Source organism: Balaenoptera borealis (genome assembly GCF_965194805.1).
Source record: "Balaenoptera borealis genome assembly, chromosome: 3".
Lineage (NCBI taxonomy): Eukaryota > Metazoa > Chordata > Mammalia > Artiodactyla > Balaenopteridae > Balaenoptera > Balaenoptera borealis.
Genome location: NC_138866.1, coordinates 80,465,983 through 80,481,410, shown reverse-complemented (window position 1 = coordinate 80,481,410; position 15,428 = coordinate 80,465,983). Strand labels below are relative to the sequence as shown.

General features: G+C 49.4%; 1 protein-coding gene and 1 long non-coding RNA gene across 7 annotated transcripts in view; one reads left to right on the top strand and one right to left on the bottom strand.

The window, feature by feature from the left end:
- Positions 1 to 737: 737 nt before the first annotated feature.
- Positions 738 to 9,884, bottom strand: LOC309625518. Its single transcript, XR_014242557.1, has 3 exons — positions 9,801 to 9,884; positions 6,975 to 7,041; positions 738 to 1,002 (listed from the first exon to the last, which is right to left on the bottom strand). It is a non-coding gene; the product is annotated as an uncharacterized lncRNA (long non-coding RNA).
- A 188-nt stretch (positions 9,885 to 10,072) lies between these two features.
- Positions 10,073 to 15,428, top strand: part of MEIS2 (Meis homeobox 2) — a 199,154-nt gene continuing 193,798 nt past the window's right edge. For 4 of the 6 annotated variants that reach the window (XM_082385004.1, XM_082385002.1, XM_082385005.1 and 1 more), the window contains exons 1-5: positions 10,073 to 10,332; positions 11,615 to 11,847; positions 13,361 to 13,502; positions 14,220 to 14,270; positions 15,263 to 15,313. In XM_082385004.1, the coding sequence (XP_082241130.1) occupies positions 10,321 to 10,332; positions 11,615 to 11,847; positions 13,361 to 13,502; positions 14,220 to 14,270; positions 15,263 to 15,313 (489 nt within the window). In that variant the 5' untranslated portion in view covers positions 10,073 to 10,320. The other 2 variants (XM_082385003.1, XM_082385007.1) reach the window with 2 other exon arrangements.

Below are 15,428 nucleotides of genomic sequence, written 5' to 3'. Positions count from 1 at the left end.
ACTTATGACTAAAAGGTAACGTCGAAGGACGTCCCTTTGATGTGGAAAAGCATCATTTGTGACTCACATTCAGACTGATTAAGGAATAATTGTTGTTAAACGCTTTACAAGAGGAGAGTGTTTAGTTGAGGGGCATTCGTAATTTTACGGCTTAGCACGAAATTAAACGTAATTAAAAACTCAGAAATTCCAACTGATTTTCCAATTATTTTTATTGTCTGAGCTAATTGTTACACAAGTGTATCACTTCTCCCCAAAGGCATTACCAAAAAAAAAAAAAAGGCAACCCTACCTTTCCCAAATATTCGCCGTGAGGATTCGCAGCTTTCTACATACTGGCCAGGTAAAGACCTTCCTCACTCTCCCTCCCTCGGTCCCGCCTCGCGCCCCACCTCCGCCACTGTAATTAAGCGTTTCAGCCACTCTCCCCTTTCTGTGAGTTCCTACAACACCTTGGGATGTGAGAAAGTGATGGCAGTTGTCTTCTGCAGATCATTACAGTAAAACTGGAAGTATCTATAGAAGGCTGATGAATTTCTTGAAGTAACACTTGTCATACATGGCGGAGAGATTTTTTTAAGAAAACCTGAGTAAACACAGATCTCTGGGGGCCATCCCTCGACGCCTCTGCCTTGGAGTGTGTGGCAGGAGGGAGGTAACGGGCAAACAAGGACTGGGAGATGTTTATAATCGTGCACACGAAGACATGCAGATGCACGCAGGAAACTTTCTTTTGCTTTCCTTCTTCTTTTTTTTTTTTTGACCAAGGTTGGGCACGGAAAAGCTTCTCAGTTGGATTGTGAATTTTTTTTTTTCTAATGTTGGGATTGCCGGCATAAAGCCAAACTATCTTTGTATGTATGGCTTCTCTTAATGTCCAAATAGATTTATTTAAATACATTAAAAGGTTTATAAAAAGTGCTTCAGTGTTACAGAAAGAAACACATCCTCACAGATAGTCCAGAAGTGGCCCTGTCTTTCCTATCAGTCTTGGAGGGAATCCTAGAAAACAAAATAAAAAGCATAAAATTAGGCAGAATGTGAATTTATAAATTTCAATTAGTCTAGACTGAGAGGGTGGAGCGGTGGAATGTTTGCGTTTCAATAATTTCTCTGTGATTTTTTTAGGATAGAGACTTTAGTGGATTCAAGCTTTCTATCCGACTTACCCATCTACCCCTCATAAAATAAATGATTGCCTCTGATCTGACGTGCCAGGTGAAAATGGGTAGAATTAAAACTGTCAATTCTGCTTCCAACTTGTGTCTTTCAATTGAGTTCAAAAGCTTTTAAAGGTAAAACGTGCCAATCATTTATATATATTGTTTCTTTTTCTCCTATCACAGCTTTTAAGTAAAAAGAAAGAAAAAGTATTTATATTTCCAAATTCATTTTCCCTGTAAGATTTGAATCCTGCAGGTAATTTGATAACGGACCCTAACACGTGTGAGATCGTGTGCCCAGCGAAGCCCGGTTTACAAGAGTGAAGCCAAGGAGGTACAGTGAAGTCCGGTTTTTTGGTTTTCTACCTAAATGGTTTATTTGGAGCTGAGATGTGGCTATTTAAACCTGAAGCTTTCCAAGTGCTACAATACTATTTCAGAGAAAAGGTTGGAGGAGGCAGAGTTGGAAAGAAAGGAGGAAGGCTCTCTTTGAAAGTTAGAAATGGTGAAAAAGACATGTAATCCGATGTGGAAAATTGAGTAAAAGAGGCACTGCACACTTTGGCTGAGGCAAAGATTGCTGAATCCTTTGAAGAAACTGACACGGATTTTCCAGAGATGGGAGGAGAGAGAGAGACGGGGTAGGGGTGGGGGAATCCTAGGGTGGGCATTTTATGTAAATGAGTAAATTCGAAATGTAGTACAAATCCAGTATAGTAAAACTGACAGTTCTGACAGTATTGACAACATAAGTATATGTTTGAACACTGCACTTTCAGACACTTAACCGATGAAGCAATAAAAAAATTCGACTACAATATTTCAAATAATCGACATTGATGTTTTGATACATCATTTTTATACTCCAAATCGATCTATCACTCTGGGGCTGGTCAATTTTAAGTAAAAATGGGCTGCAATTATTTGCACCTTGGCTAATGATGACCTAATAACAGCCCTCAATTAATTACACGGAACTGTGCTTTCTTCCTTCAGTATGGGAGTGGGAGGGGGCAATTCTTGAGGAAGAGAACCTGGGATTGTGTCATCCTCCACCCTCCTTTCTATTCTATTTTTGAGATTGTGGGGAGGGGGGATTTCCGAGTTGGGAAGAGGTCTTTGTCTGTGTGATCACAGACACTGCAGGCTGAGGCCCCCTCACTTCAGCTATCCACTGACTGGGTCTGTATTGGAGGTATGGTCCTCACTTTGCAAGGTCAAAACTAAATTTTAGAAAATGCAATCATAAAGTTGAGTGAGTGTCTAACTGTCCCCCAGGCCCATACCCTTTCCTCTGTTTCAAGGAGTAGATGGAAGAGATTTGCTCAAAGGAGGACTGGAAATTTCTCTAAGGCTCAGAGTGTGTGTGGAGTGTGTGTGTGTGTGTGTGTGTGTGTGTGTGTGTGTGTGTGTGTGTATGAGAGAGAGAGAGAGAAAATTTTAATCTAAAGCACCCAGCTGGAGTTGAATCTCTCCTTCTGTCCCTATATCCTCTGACGGCTCCCCACACACTGCTGAAGGTTTACCGGCTACTGTTTTTTTAAAAAGCCACAAATAAGAAGACAAATCTCTTCGAGAAAGGAGGAAGGATGCTGATGAGTACTGCATCCCCAAGCGAGTTCCCGCAGTCTCTGCTGTCTTTTTCTTCTTTGTCCCGTGAGGTTTCCAGTGAGCTTTCCTACTCCCACTTTTCTTTTCCACTCCTCTCCAAATTTGGTGTGGTAGTGGTGGTGGGAGAGGGAGGATAGAGCTAATTTATTTAAAAAAAAAAAATCCTGGACAGGCCCAGGATATTAAACTGGAGCAGTCCGTTGTGCTGTAGGGATCCCGCCGGCGGGAGGGGGGGCAGCTGGCGCCCCCAGCCCAGCGCTCTCCCGACGGTCTGTTCCCACCCCTGCGAAGCCCCGACCCTTCCTCAAACTCGCACTGAGACTCGGCTTCCTGACCTAAAACTTAGCTGGGCTCCACTAGACGGGATTCCAGTGTCTGATTTCTTTCCTCCAAACTTCACAAATGCAGTTTAAACCCCTCCAAACCACCGACGGCTGAGAGGCTGAGACTTAAGCAACGTGTTAAGCTACAGTAAGATGCGACTCAAAGGCAAAGGACGTGTGTGACCCACGCTGGGTGAAGGTGGGGGTCCTAGGAGAGCTCCCCCGCCGGAGCATCACCTGGTTCCGAGGGTGTCAGCCTCTGACCGGGTCCTTCTAGCTGTCTGCGCGGCAAATGGGGGTGGGAGCTAGAAAGAGGGCAGCAGGAAGAGAGGAAAGAGAGAACGGGGGGATAGGATCAAGATTGCGGAAGAGACAAGAGAAGGAGAGAGGAAGATGTGAGGAAAGAAGGGAGGATGGAAGAGAGAGCGGGAAGGAGCCAGAGACAGCGAGAGAGAGCGCACTCGCGCTTGGAGCCCCGCCAGATAGCGCTAGAGGGCTATTTATTGAAATACTTTCCTACTGCGAGGTATTGAAGCAGCTAAAATTGGGAGAAATAAGAAATAAGAGCAAAAGGAAAGAAAGTAAAATCATTCCACCCCATCTTATGTAAGAACATAAATTGCGGGGTGCCTTATTGTTATTAATTGGGGGGTGGGCATATGGAAGAAAGCCTAAGTGGGGAAAGGACCAGGAAACAAAAACAAAAAGAGGTCCCCTTCCCTCCCTTCATCCCAACTCGGAAGAGAGTGAGCAAAGTTAACAGGTAAGAAAGCAAGTGGAATTCTTCCTAGAGCAACTTTCAGAGCTTCTGGTTTTATCGCTGGGAAGGTCAAGAACACAAGCATGAGCTGAGGTTTATAGAAAAGAGATGTTTTTAAAGTAATAGATGGCTGCAAGGGGGTGGGGAGGGAGAGGCAAACACGTTATTGGAAATGCCAAATAAAATATATATTAAAAATTCAAACTGTCAGCCAGCAGGTCGGAGCAGAAAGAGAGACCCTCTGCCTTTGTCCCAGTGATACTAGGTTCAGGGCTGTTTCTGCAGGGCCGCAATCAAACTCCTTGAATAACAATTTATACTCTGGGAGGCTTGGAGAAGAGAGCTAGACTACAAAAATTCACTGTTGCATTCAGAACCCAAATAACAGTGAAGCAGATGGAGAGAAAAGACCTAGTGACAGAGGTGGAGTCCAGAGAGAAAGGAAGAATAAAATATTTTGATCCTTTTTACTTGCTCAAGTCAGTAATGCAAGACAGAAAACTTCTTTCAAATAATATTTTACTCTAAAATATTGATTTGGTTTTATTCTAAAACCCCAGGCATCTCACTACTAGCTTGTCATTTTAAAATTGCACTTTCCTTTTACCTAAAGGAATTTTTTGAATTAAAGTAATAATATCTTTCTTCCAAACCAGCCAACAGAACCTCCACAAATAAAAATTAACCTTATAGAGGGAAAAACAAAAAACAAAAAAACCCTGCTTAATCCAAAATACTCCAATTCAAAACATTAACTAAAGTTACAAATAAGATTACGGTTGGATTTATTTGCTCCTCTAGCAAGGCGTCAATTGTTCTAACAGTTGTAAGAAGACAAAAAGGATTTAAACCCAGCAATTTTAATACACAGATTAACACTTCAGACCTCAGAGTTCTGAGGAATTTGGAGTTATCTGTGCTGAGGACCTATTACTTTCTAGAAAAAAAAAAAAAAAAAGGTGAAAAGAAACACAAGCTCCTAAAGGAAGGTGGGCAAATTCACCTAAAATAGAGTCTAGGTTCATAACTGCTCATTTCAAATTAAATACTCTCCATAAAGCCAATGCCCTTTAAATTAAGTAACTATAGAGGCATTCAATTATTCTTTTAAAATGTTGAATGTTACCTATAATATCATTCCATGTTGAGACAAAAAAAAAAGAGAGAGAAAAGTAAAAATAGAAAAGAAGCAGTTCTCAGAAGTCTTGGGGATGCTCCAATAAGAAAGAGGTGATTAAAAACAGACCCTTAAATTTGAAAGGCCCGATTCCCCCTCCCATTCGCCCCCCCAATCAGGTCCCCTCCCTTTCACCTCTTTTTTTATGCAGTGCCCTCACCCCCACTCCAGAGCTAAGTAGCCGATTTGGGATTCTGAAGAAATAGATTTCAGCATCCATATTTGTTCTGGGGCACTTGTAAAATGCGATTTGTAGAAGGTCTTTAGCCTTCTGATTGTCTTTGAATTGTTTTTACTGAAACAGATCTTTTGCAGTTAATGAGTCCCCACGCAGCTGGACAGCTCCTCTCGGACACTGAGAACTCTAACCCCAAAATGACCCCAATTTGACACCGCAAGATGAAATTTTACCGCCTGTTAAAACCATTTCCAGCCTGGGCAAAAGGAGCTGACTGTTGACGGAGGTGTGTGCCGCCTCCTGCGACCCCCATCTCACGCCTGTCTCCCGGGCCTGCCCCACCTACTTTTCCTTTACCCCAAATGTGGGAGAGCAGCTGAGCCTCGCAGCCCCGGTGGGAGTGCGGAGGCTGAGAATTGAGCATCAGCGACAACGTACTATCGGACTAGAAATCAGAAAGCCCGTGTACCCCACTGTTTTTGAATAGCTTCCATGGGACTGCAAAATTGGGGGTTAGGGGAGACCATGAAGTTCTTAAATGTGTTTCAGCTCTATTAATAAAACATCAGCAAGTTGGTGATTAAAACTAATAGTCCTTTAAATTCATCAGATTGACCAAGAACTGACATCGTGAATCACCTCCAGCTTGATCTTGTGTGCAATTCACTGCACTGCGATGCTATCTTAAACTAACGGTTTCATAAATTACGTGCAACTAGGTAAGTGAAATTTCTTTAGTCGCATGAAATTCGGGGTTCTCCCCTTAAGCAACTGGTGAAGTTTTAAATGACACATATTTTCCTCCAGGAGGACTTCACTTTTAACACACTCACACTTCTTAACTAAGGTCTTTGGAGTTAAGAATGATTGGTTGGTTTTTTTCTTGAACAGTATCTCAAAATGTTCTATTTCTCTCTCCCTCCCATCTGTAACCAGATTGTCCCAGTTACTTGCTTTAGAGTACTCAATAAAACGCAAAAGGAGTTACAGAATATTAGAGAGAGAGAAAGAGAGAGAAAGGAAGAAAGGAGTTTGGGTTAAAATGCCTTCTGCATTGCCCAAAGGATGAAAACACATGACAATAGAGTTCGAACTTTTTTCTTTTGTAAAGCTCAAGATTATCACGGAGTAATCAACCCATTAGCTTAACAACTGTTTGAAAATATAGAAATCATCAGTCGGTCTAAATTGTTTTTACTCGGATGCACTGCCATGGAAGAAACTTTTTTAAAAAAAATCCTAGTGTAGTTTTTCTAAATAAAGGCTTTAGGAATGCTACCTCACTTCACAATATCATTATGAAAAAAAGTGATGGTAAGAGAAGCAGAAGGTAGCAACTTTGAATGTTTAAACTCTGCGATGCAGAGGTTCGGTTCGAAGTTGATTTTTACAAAAGAAGTATTTATCAAGGAAACTGAGTTCCTTTTTAAAAAGAAAACTGGCGCTTTCTGTACAGGGCATTTAAAACAACAATAACCCTATTGGCGACAACAAATATGCAATACTGAAAATAAGAACAGTTAGAAGAGTTAAAAACTGAAAAACTGTATAAACTTCTCAGCTAGCGGCGCTGAACGGGGACCGTGGATCCACGAGTATAAAGACCTCGGCAAAGTCGAAAATGCTCCGCAGCGAGACCACTTTGATTTTTTTCTCTCTCATCTTTCCGCCCCGGCTAAACTGAATTCGAACAACTGCCTCTTGTAATAAAATTCTGGAGGTCAACTTTTTCTTCTCTTTTGCATCTTCTTTTTTTACTCACCTTTTCTTATACGTCGACGAACAACTCAGCAACAAATAAGAAGGATGCTTTTAATCTTGGAGTTCTTCTGGGGAAAAAAAATGAGGAGGTGGAGGGGGAAGGACCCTCCCCCCCCCAGCCTGCAGGTTTCATACCAGTCGGCTCTTGCAGGCTTGAAGCCCGGCTTAAGAGTGGCTGAAAACCTGGGCTAGACTCTCCTCCCCGAAGCTCCGCGCGCCCGGCAGTCCTTGCTCCGGCCACCCTGGCAAATACCGCGCGGTCCGCGGCCCCTTTCCCTGACGTCGCGCTACCCTCGCCTCTGCAAGCCCCTCCGCACTATCTTTCTTTATATGTAAGGGCCGATTTCCCGCAGACATCATTGTTATGATGGCTCATTTAATCAAACTGTTTAATTGCTCTGGTAATCACTATCATCATCACAGGTGCTCAATCATTCATCATTTTTGGAGGGCTTTATTGACCTCCGGAGCTCATTCCCCAGCCCTATTAAAACGGGGCCAAATTTCTCCGACTCCGCTTGGAGTCTCTGCAGGCTACGATCTAAGCCCAGTTGAGAGTTGCCCGAAAGCTTACAGAGAAGCAGAGAAGATGAAAAGGGAGAAGGAGAAAAAAAAAAAAAAAAAAAGCCTATCCGCCTTCTCTCCTTCTCCCTCTTATTCTCATTCTCTCTCTCCCCCCCCAACTCCCTTCTCTCTCTCTCCCTCTCTCACTCACAAACACACACAGAGTACTTTATTCTCCTTGAGCGCCCCCCACCCCAATCTCCCGGGAAGTCGGGTCAAAGCCCCGCGCAGAGGATTCGCTACTTTCTACTCTCCAGAATGGGTTCAAAGTTGGAGAAGGAGGCGGCTGTTGAGGAACAATCTGTTTTCAATTCTCTGGGCCGGGGACCATGAACCAGGGCGAGAGCCAGGAGTTGGGGAGAGGGCGCGCTCGGAGCGCAGGCCCCGGCTGCTGGGCTGCCGGGAGCCAGGGGGCGGCGGGGGTTGCAGAGCTGAGCGCGCGGGGAGACCGTAGCTCCGCCCCCAGCTCGCGGCTCGGAGTGATTGACGCGCGGCCGCCGTGATACCCGCGGCGCGGAGGTGAGGCAGGGTGCAGCTCCAGCCAGGGATTCGGCGAGACATCGGCTAGGACTACTTTCTACGCAAACCATGTGGGATAGTTACCTTCTTTCCCTCCACTCTCCTCCTTTTCCTTTTTGGAAAAGTTCATTCGGAGTCGGCCCCATCTTCCTGATACCCCGAAATTGCCCGGTGTAACTAACACAGCCATTAGCCGGCGATACCGCTGTCTGGCCTCTGCGCCCCCGGCGACCACAACAAAGCTGGGCAGGGAGTGCCGGCCAATCCTCCTTGCTAAGCATTCTCTCTCGCTATGCATTCTCTCTCTCTCTCCCATGCTTCCCAGCTCTAAGTGAGATCCACTTTGGAGTCGCACACCAGTCGCGCGCGCGTGTACACACACACACACACACCCTTTGGCAACATCAGACAACATCAAAAACCCAAACGACTCCCTCCCCTTCCTCCTGATTCCACCGCGGGCCCCAAAGACTCTCCAGGGTGGCCCTTGTCCGCAAAGCTTGAAGGGAGTGCTCTCTGAGTTAAGCTGGTCTCTTCTTGTCCTAGAAAAAAATGAATGTTGACAACAAGGGTCCTGGATCTGCACAGGGAAGAAAGTACCACTCAAAAAAACAAAAACAAAAACAAAACTCTAGCCGGGCGTTGGTACGGTCTGCAGATCCTGCTGCCTCTGGGTGTTAGCAGAAAGCCTTCGGGGCGCGATAATCGGCTGGCAGAGGAGTAGGGGGCCCGCGGAATTAAAAGGAACAAAAGCAAGAGCGCCATGCCAAACGTCCCCGACACGACCTCGTTAGGCAGGAGACGGGAGTGATGGGGAAATGAACTAGAAGCAAGTTTTTTTAAAAAATTAAAAATCTGAGGCTGTACCGTACTTTCCCTGTGGTTTTCTGCAGTTTTCCTCTCTGCGCTCTCCCTGTCCTCTTCATTCTCATTCTCTCTCTTTCCCTCCCTCTTTCCTCACGTGCGCGCGCGCGCGCGCACACACACACACACACACACACACACACACACACTCCTCTTCCTCCCTCCCTCCTCCCCCCCCTTCCCCCGCGCCGTCCCCGCGGAGGAGCAGCCTCGCTGATTTGCTCGGGTCTGCCGGGCTCCTGCCTCCCCTCCCCCTCCCGCCCCCCGCCTCCCGCCTCTCCCGCCCCCCCAACCGGGGCCGTCCGATCGCACTCGCTGCATATCAGAGGCTCCGCGCGGCGCGCTCCTCCTCGCTCCCGCTCCCCACTCCCGGGATGTGTCTCCGCCGTACGACGGGCTATGGCCACCACGACTTCCGGGTTCCGTCATTTCGTTCTCCCGCCGCCGACCCGCGCCGCCAAACTGAGGCTCTTCTATAAGCCAGGCAGCAGCCAACCTGCCAACACCTACTGACACTCACTCATCTCCCAGAGAGAGAAAGAGAGCGAGAGAGAGCGAGCGCGAGAGAGCGAGCGCGAGTGAGAGCGAGCGAGCGAGCGAGAGAGAGAGGGAGAGACAAAATACCTACCAGGAAAGGGGGGGAGGAAGTCCAGTTTTTGCAAACTATTCATTTTTTTTTCTTGATTTTTCCCCCCCTGCTTTCTTTGAACGATACTTTAAAGAGAGAGGATCATATTATAGATACCGCGGGGGCAAAGCTAAGGGGGGGGGGAGGAAAAATTCAAGAAGCAGAAACCCCTCGCGGAGTTTTACTGGAAGAAAAAAACGGGTCTGAAAGATTCCTCCTCTTCATCATCATCAACCATCATTCATTCACTACCTTGACATTCCGGGCTTTGATTGACAGCTGGAGTGGCAAAAAGCCATGAAACACGACAGTTCGGTTACATGTGGGCTGCTGACGGGCCGCTCGTAACCTTCAGTTCGGGGGCTTGACAATTTTTTTTTTCTTCTTTTTCTTCTTTTTCTTTTCTTTTTTTTTTTTTTTTTCCAACTGAGGGGAAGAGAAGAGAAAGAGGGGGAAAGGAGGACCGAAGAGGAGGAGGAGGGGAGGGGGGAGGAGGAGGAGGTGGAGGAGGAGGAGGAAGATCAGGAGGAGGAGGAAGAAGAGGAAAAAAGAGAAAAAGAAGAAATATCACAGGAAAAAAAAAAACTCTTCGTTGTCTTGCCTGGGCTTTTTTTTTCCCCCCCTAAAAATAACATATTGGAAAACTGGGAGAAGTCTCCTTGGTTTGGAAAAAAAAAAAAAAAAAAAGGAATCTTCAGCCTAGATCACTTTCTTATCCGGACTGGGATATTAAATATACGACACATCCAGGAGTTTATTGGAGCGCAGACTGATGGCGCAAAGGGTAGGTTTAAATCTCCAACACTTACCTAGATATAAATCCTCTCCTAAGAGGGGCCTGTCCCGATGCCTCCTCTCCCTTCAACGCTGCTGCTGCTGCTCGCTGCTTGATGATGGCGGCCAGTATTTAAAAAAATAGCAGCAAAATTATTCATCGGCTTCTTTTCCCCCCCGTGCCTCTGCGTGTGTGCGAGTGTGTGTGCGTGCGTGTGTGCGTGTCTGGGCGCGCGTGTTTCAACGCTGTGCGAGCGGGCGGGCGGCGAGTGCGTGTGAGTGGTGTGTGTGTGTGTCTGTGTGTGTGTGCGAGTGCAATTGTTACACGCTTTCGCCTCGCTCCAGCTTTTACCCCAGCAGCGCGATTCCCCCGGTTCTCCTGCTGCCGCCGCTGCCGCTGCTGCGCCGCTGCTGCCGCTGCTCCCGCGGCTCGGGGCGGGCACCGGCTGCGTAGGAGCCGCCGCCGCCGCCGGGGCCGCCGCTGGGGCCGCGCTGCCGCAGCCGCTGCGCCGCCGCCTAGACTAGCCTGGGCTGCTTGTTTTGTCTCTGAAATTGACAAGGACGCAGGGAATCCGCTGCTAAATAATGTTTCTGGTAACTTTCACGTTATTCCCCCCCACCCCACCCCCACCCTCTGCTCCCTGCCCCCGGGGAGGCACTGGCCCCAGCCTTCCCTCGTCCTCGGCGTTCTCATCCTGATTATTAGCGTTTTTCTTCTCTTTATTTTGTTTCATTTCGCCTTTTGATTTATTGGATCCTCTGGAGGAGGCGAAGGGGGGTTAGGGGTGGGATCCGGGGCTTCCTCCTCACACTAACTCCACTTCTCCCTCGGTTGGCTTGCTACGGTTCTGCTGCCTCCCGCCCGAGCGGGACCTCCCGGCGCCCCCTCAATCCCCGGCCTCACCGCCCCCTCTCCCTACTCTAAACGCTGCTCTCGGTTCATACTTTTTCATCTTTTAAATTTAAAAACACCCCCCTCCCCAACTTTCAACTCCGTTGTTTCGGCTGGTTTGGTTTCTGTGTGTTCGACTCGTGCTCGGTACTTTTCTCCTTTCTGACTTTGTTTTTATTTGTATTTTCCTCCCTCTTTCTCTCCTGCCTCCCCCCCCCTCCCCGCCGCCCCCTCCTCCTCCTCTCTCTTCTTCCCTTGGCCTTCTCCCTCTCTCCCGCCTCTATTCCTTCCCCACTTCTCTCCTCTCTCTCTTCTCCCTGCTTCTTTTCCTACCCTCCCTCGGCTCTCCTCGCTCTCTCTCACCTCCCGCGCCCCCCGCCCCTTTGCCGGGTTCTGACAGTACGATGAGCTGCCCCATTACGGCGGGATGGACGGAGTAGGGGTGCCTGCTTCCATGTACGGAGACCCTCACGCGCCGCGGCCGATCCCACCGGTTCACCACCTGAACCACGGGCCGCCGCTCCACGCCACGCAGCACTACGGCGCGCACGCCCCGCACCCCAATGTCATGCCGGCCAGCATGGGATCCGCTGTCAACGACGCCTTGAAGCGGGACAAGGACGCGATCTATGGGTAAACCAACCTCCACCCCCTCCCGACCCAGCGTACTGTGTGAGTGCGAGTGTGAGTGTGTGTTTGTCTCTGTGGGGGGGGGGGATGAGGGGGTGGACGACCAAGTGGGGAGTTATTTCTCCTTAGGGTAGGGGGGCGGAAACCGCTGGCCTTAGGAAAGGACAGGGAAGGGGGCCTGCTCTTCTGCCCCTTGCGTGTAAGTCCTGGGGAAGATTTGGCTTCCTCCACCGCCACGGCCCCGTCACTCCGGACCCCAGAGCCGGGAGTGACTGAGTCCTCAGAATGTGGCCAGGGCCTTCTCCCCAAGGACGGGATTCCTGGCCAAAGGACGCAGAGCTGGTCCTTCCAGGCCCCCTAACAGAGGCCCTGACGAAGGAGAAAGTTTCCTGCCGATGAGGAGCAACTTTTTTTTCTTTTCTGTTTCCTACCGAGAGTCTGGGAGTCACTAAATGCAGTTGGAGCTGGGATCAGGGCTGCTTCTGTCGGCCAGGAAGTCCTAATCACCCTCTTCTTAATTCTCTGTAAATAAAGGGGGCAGACCTTGAAGTGCAGCGGGGTGGAAGGGGCTGCTGCTTGCACAGAACAGCTCTTGGGGGGAGTAAGGGAGATGGCTGGAAATTATTTTAAATTCTGAGAGAACTCGGGGAGGGATGGGGGTGCACGGCCCCAACGTGTACCACTCGGGCCCTCCCAGCTGAGGGTAGGTGGGGAAGGCTGCGGGATGCCGAGGGGAGGGGACAGTGTCGGTAAACAGCAACTGCGCCTGAAGGCGGAGGCCGCAAGCATCCCGAGGTGTAGCTCAACCGCCCGGAGGAACACAAAGGACAGGCGCACACGCACACTTCCAAGTTTTAACACTCGATTTATTTATTTTCGCCAGCTGGAGAAATGTGGTCTTTGAAAGGAAGCTCTCGGCGTGTACCATTCCTATTATTTTGGTCCCCTCACCCGGGCTTTACTAGAAGTGGAGCAAACAAGTTTATAAGGCAAGGGGGTGGAGAGGTTAGATTGAGGAAAATATCACTTAGGGGGTGTGTGTAGGTGAGCCTTGGGCCTCCTCTGAAATGCCCATTAAAATGCGGAGTTAAAGCAGTTTTGGATTTCACGGAGTGTTCCTCTCTTGGGAGGTCAGGGCTGGGTCTCAGGGTTTGGTTGGGCGGCCTCTGTCGTGTGGGGAGTGGGTCTGGATCAACACCGGGCTCCGGACTGCCTGAGCATCTTGGCTGTTTCATTACGTTGGAACCGAGGCTCTTTTTACTTGGCGGGCTAACTGGCCAGGGGCTTCTCCGACCAGATCTGAGGGAGTCCTGAGCAGAGGGAAAGGGCCAGGCCGTTTTTCCTTTCTGTTTCTGGCCCAGGCTCGGCTGGCTGAGGAAGGGTTGTAAAGTATGATGCGTGCCTGTGGTAGAAAGGAAGGAATCCGAACCCTCCAAACTTGTTGATTACAGTTCTTGCTCCTTCCCCTCTGCACCCCGTCTCCGTGTGTGTGTCTCTGCGTGGCGCTGCCCGTTAGGCACCCGTTGTTTCCTCTGTTAGCTCTGGTCTTTGAGAAGTGCGAGCTGGCGACCTGCACTCCCCGGGAACCCGGAGTGGCCGGCGGGGACGTCTGCTCCTCCGACTCCTTCAACGAGGACATCGCGGTCTTCGCCAAGCAGGTCCAACCTTCTTGACCCACTCACCCTCCTGCAGCCCCTCACTCCCCCTCCCCTTTCCTCAGAGCTTTACTTGAAAGAGAAGGAAGAGGCAGGGACACCCGATCTGTTCCTCCGGCCCAGTCCTCGCTCTACACCTCCTCCCCATCCTTGAGCCTGGAGGCAAATTGGAAGAAGAGATAAATATGGGTGTTTGTTTTTTCCCCCCAGCCAGGAATACAGGGGCTCGACCCTCGAATTAAAGTTGACCTGCTCCTAATCTGGGGCTTGGCCTTTTCCCCCGCCTGCAGCTACTTGAACAAGAATTGGGGATTGGGGCTTTGAGGGCCCCGAGGGTGCCCGGGAGGGAAGGAAGCTGGGCGCCTTTCGGGGCTGTCGGCGCCGGCGCGGAGGTGAGGGAGGCTGCGAACCAGAGCCCCGCGGATGGCAGGATAAGGGGGTACTTGGACCCAGAGAACGGCCCTGAGTTCTCGGCTACAGCTCAGAGGTTCCAGGTACCCCTAAATGGGGCCAGAACTAGGAGGCCCTGATTCTTTTTCAACCGACCCCACTGACTGAAGGCACTAGTTTGTTTCATGTATTTTACCAAAGCCCCTCTCCTCGTCTCCGCCACTGCCCCTCCACCATCCCCACTCACACACTAAGGTTTAGTCGGTGACAGGGTTTTTCTTCTTTTAAATGGAGTGGTAATTCATGCTGACTTTTCCCTGCTTCCTATAGGTTCGCGCCGAAAAGCCACTTTTTTCCTCAAATCCAGAGCTGGACAATTTGGTAAGGCTCACTGTTTCTTGCCTTTCCCCAGCCTGGGCCCCTTTCCTTGCCCAGAAGCACCCGCTTTTCCCCGGAGCTCCGGGGAGTTCGAGCAGAGCCCTCTTTGGAAGCTCCAGAGCGACGGGGAGGAAGAGAAGAGCTTAGAGCCCCTGCCGGGGAGCTGGGAGTGAGGGGCGGGTTGGACGTCAGGGCGAGCAGAGCCCAGGGAGGCAGCGAGCGGGGACGCGGCGCCGAGAGCGAGAGCAGGGGATGCGCCCCAGGTCTCGGCCCCGGGAGTGAGGCGGCGAGAAGTGAGTGATTTCCTCTGTTTGCCGGGGCAGGCGGCCGAGCCCCGGGCAGCTAACCCGAAGGAAGTCACCGCCGGCGCGGCGGAGGGCGGGCCGCGGAGGTGGGCGGGGGGGGTGAGGGGCAGGCCAGCGCAGGCCACTTTTAGGTGCGATTCTTTTGCTAATTTGCACGATTTCAATATTAAAAGTACTTAAATCCGCTTTCAAAGGCCCTGCCTCACCATTCTTCTTGAATATTTCCTTCTTTAGTAAGGACGGATTTCGCAGGGTGTGCTGTTCTAAAAAGCTTTCTCTCTCCAAAGAAGCGACTTTTTTCTTCCTTCCTTCCTTTCTTTCTTCTTCTTCTTCTTCTTTTTTTTTTTTTTATTTTGGTCTGAGGTCGAGAGAGGCGACGTTAAAGAGGACTGAGGCGGAGAAAGAAGGCCTATCCCTAGGAAAGCAGTGCTTGTAAATAGCTCAGGAAACGTGAGGGGTAAAGATATTAAATGCTTCGGCATAGGTTGAGTCAGATTCCTACCCCGTAGCCAATGAGGCAGAGATGATCAGTAATCACTTGGTTTTTCTGACGATTTCTTGATGTGTGGGCTTTGCCTGGCCACTTGCCTGTGTCTTCTCCCAGCCCCATTCCCTCACCATCCCCCACTAGAAACCTCCGATCACAGGAGTCACAGAGCCTTAACTCCGCACTCTAAACTTTTCTTCCAGATGATACAAGCAATACAAGTACTAAGGTTTCATCTTTTGGAGTTAGAAAAGGTAAGCAGGAAATGACACTCCCCACTTTGATTTGGTCACTTCCCTCTCCTGGTTGAGTTGGGATGTTTTTAACAAACCTCCAGTCTGAGGGATTGAGTACCTGGAGAGATTCTGA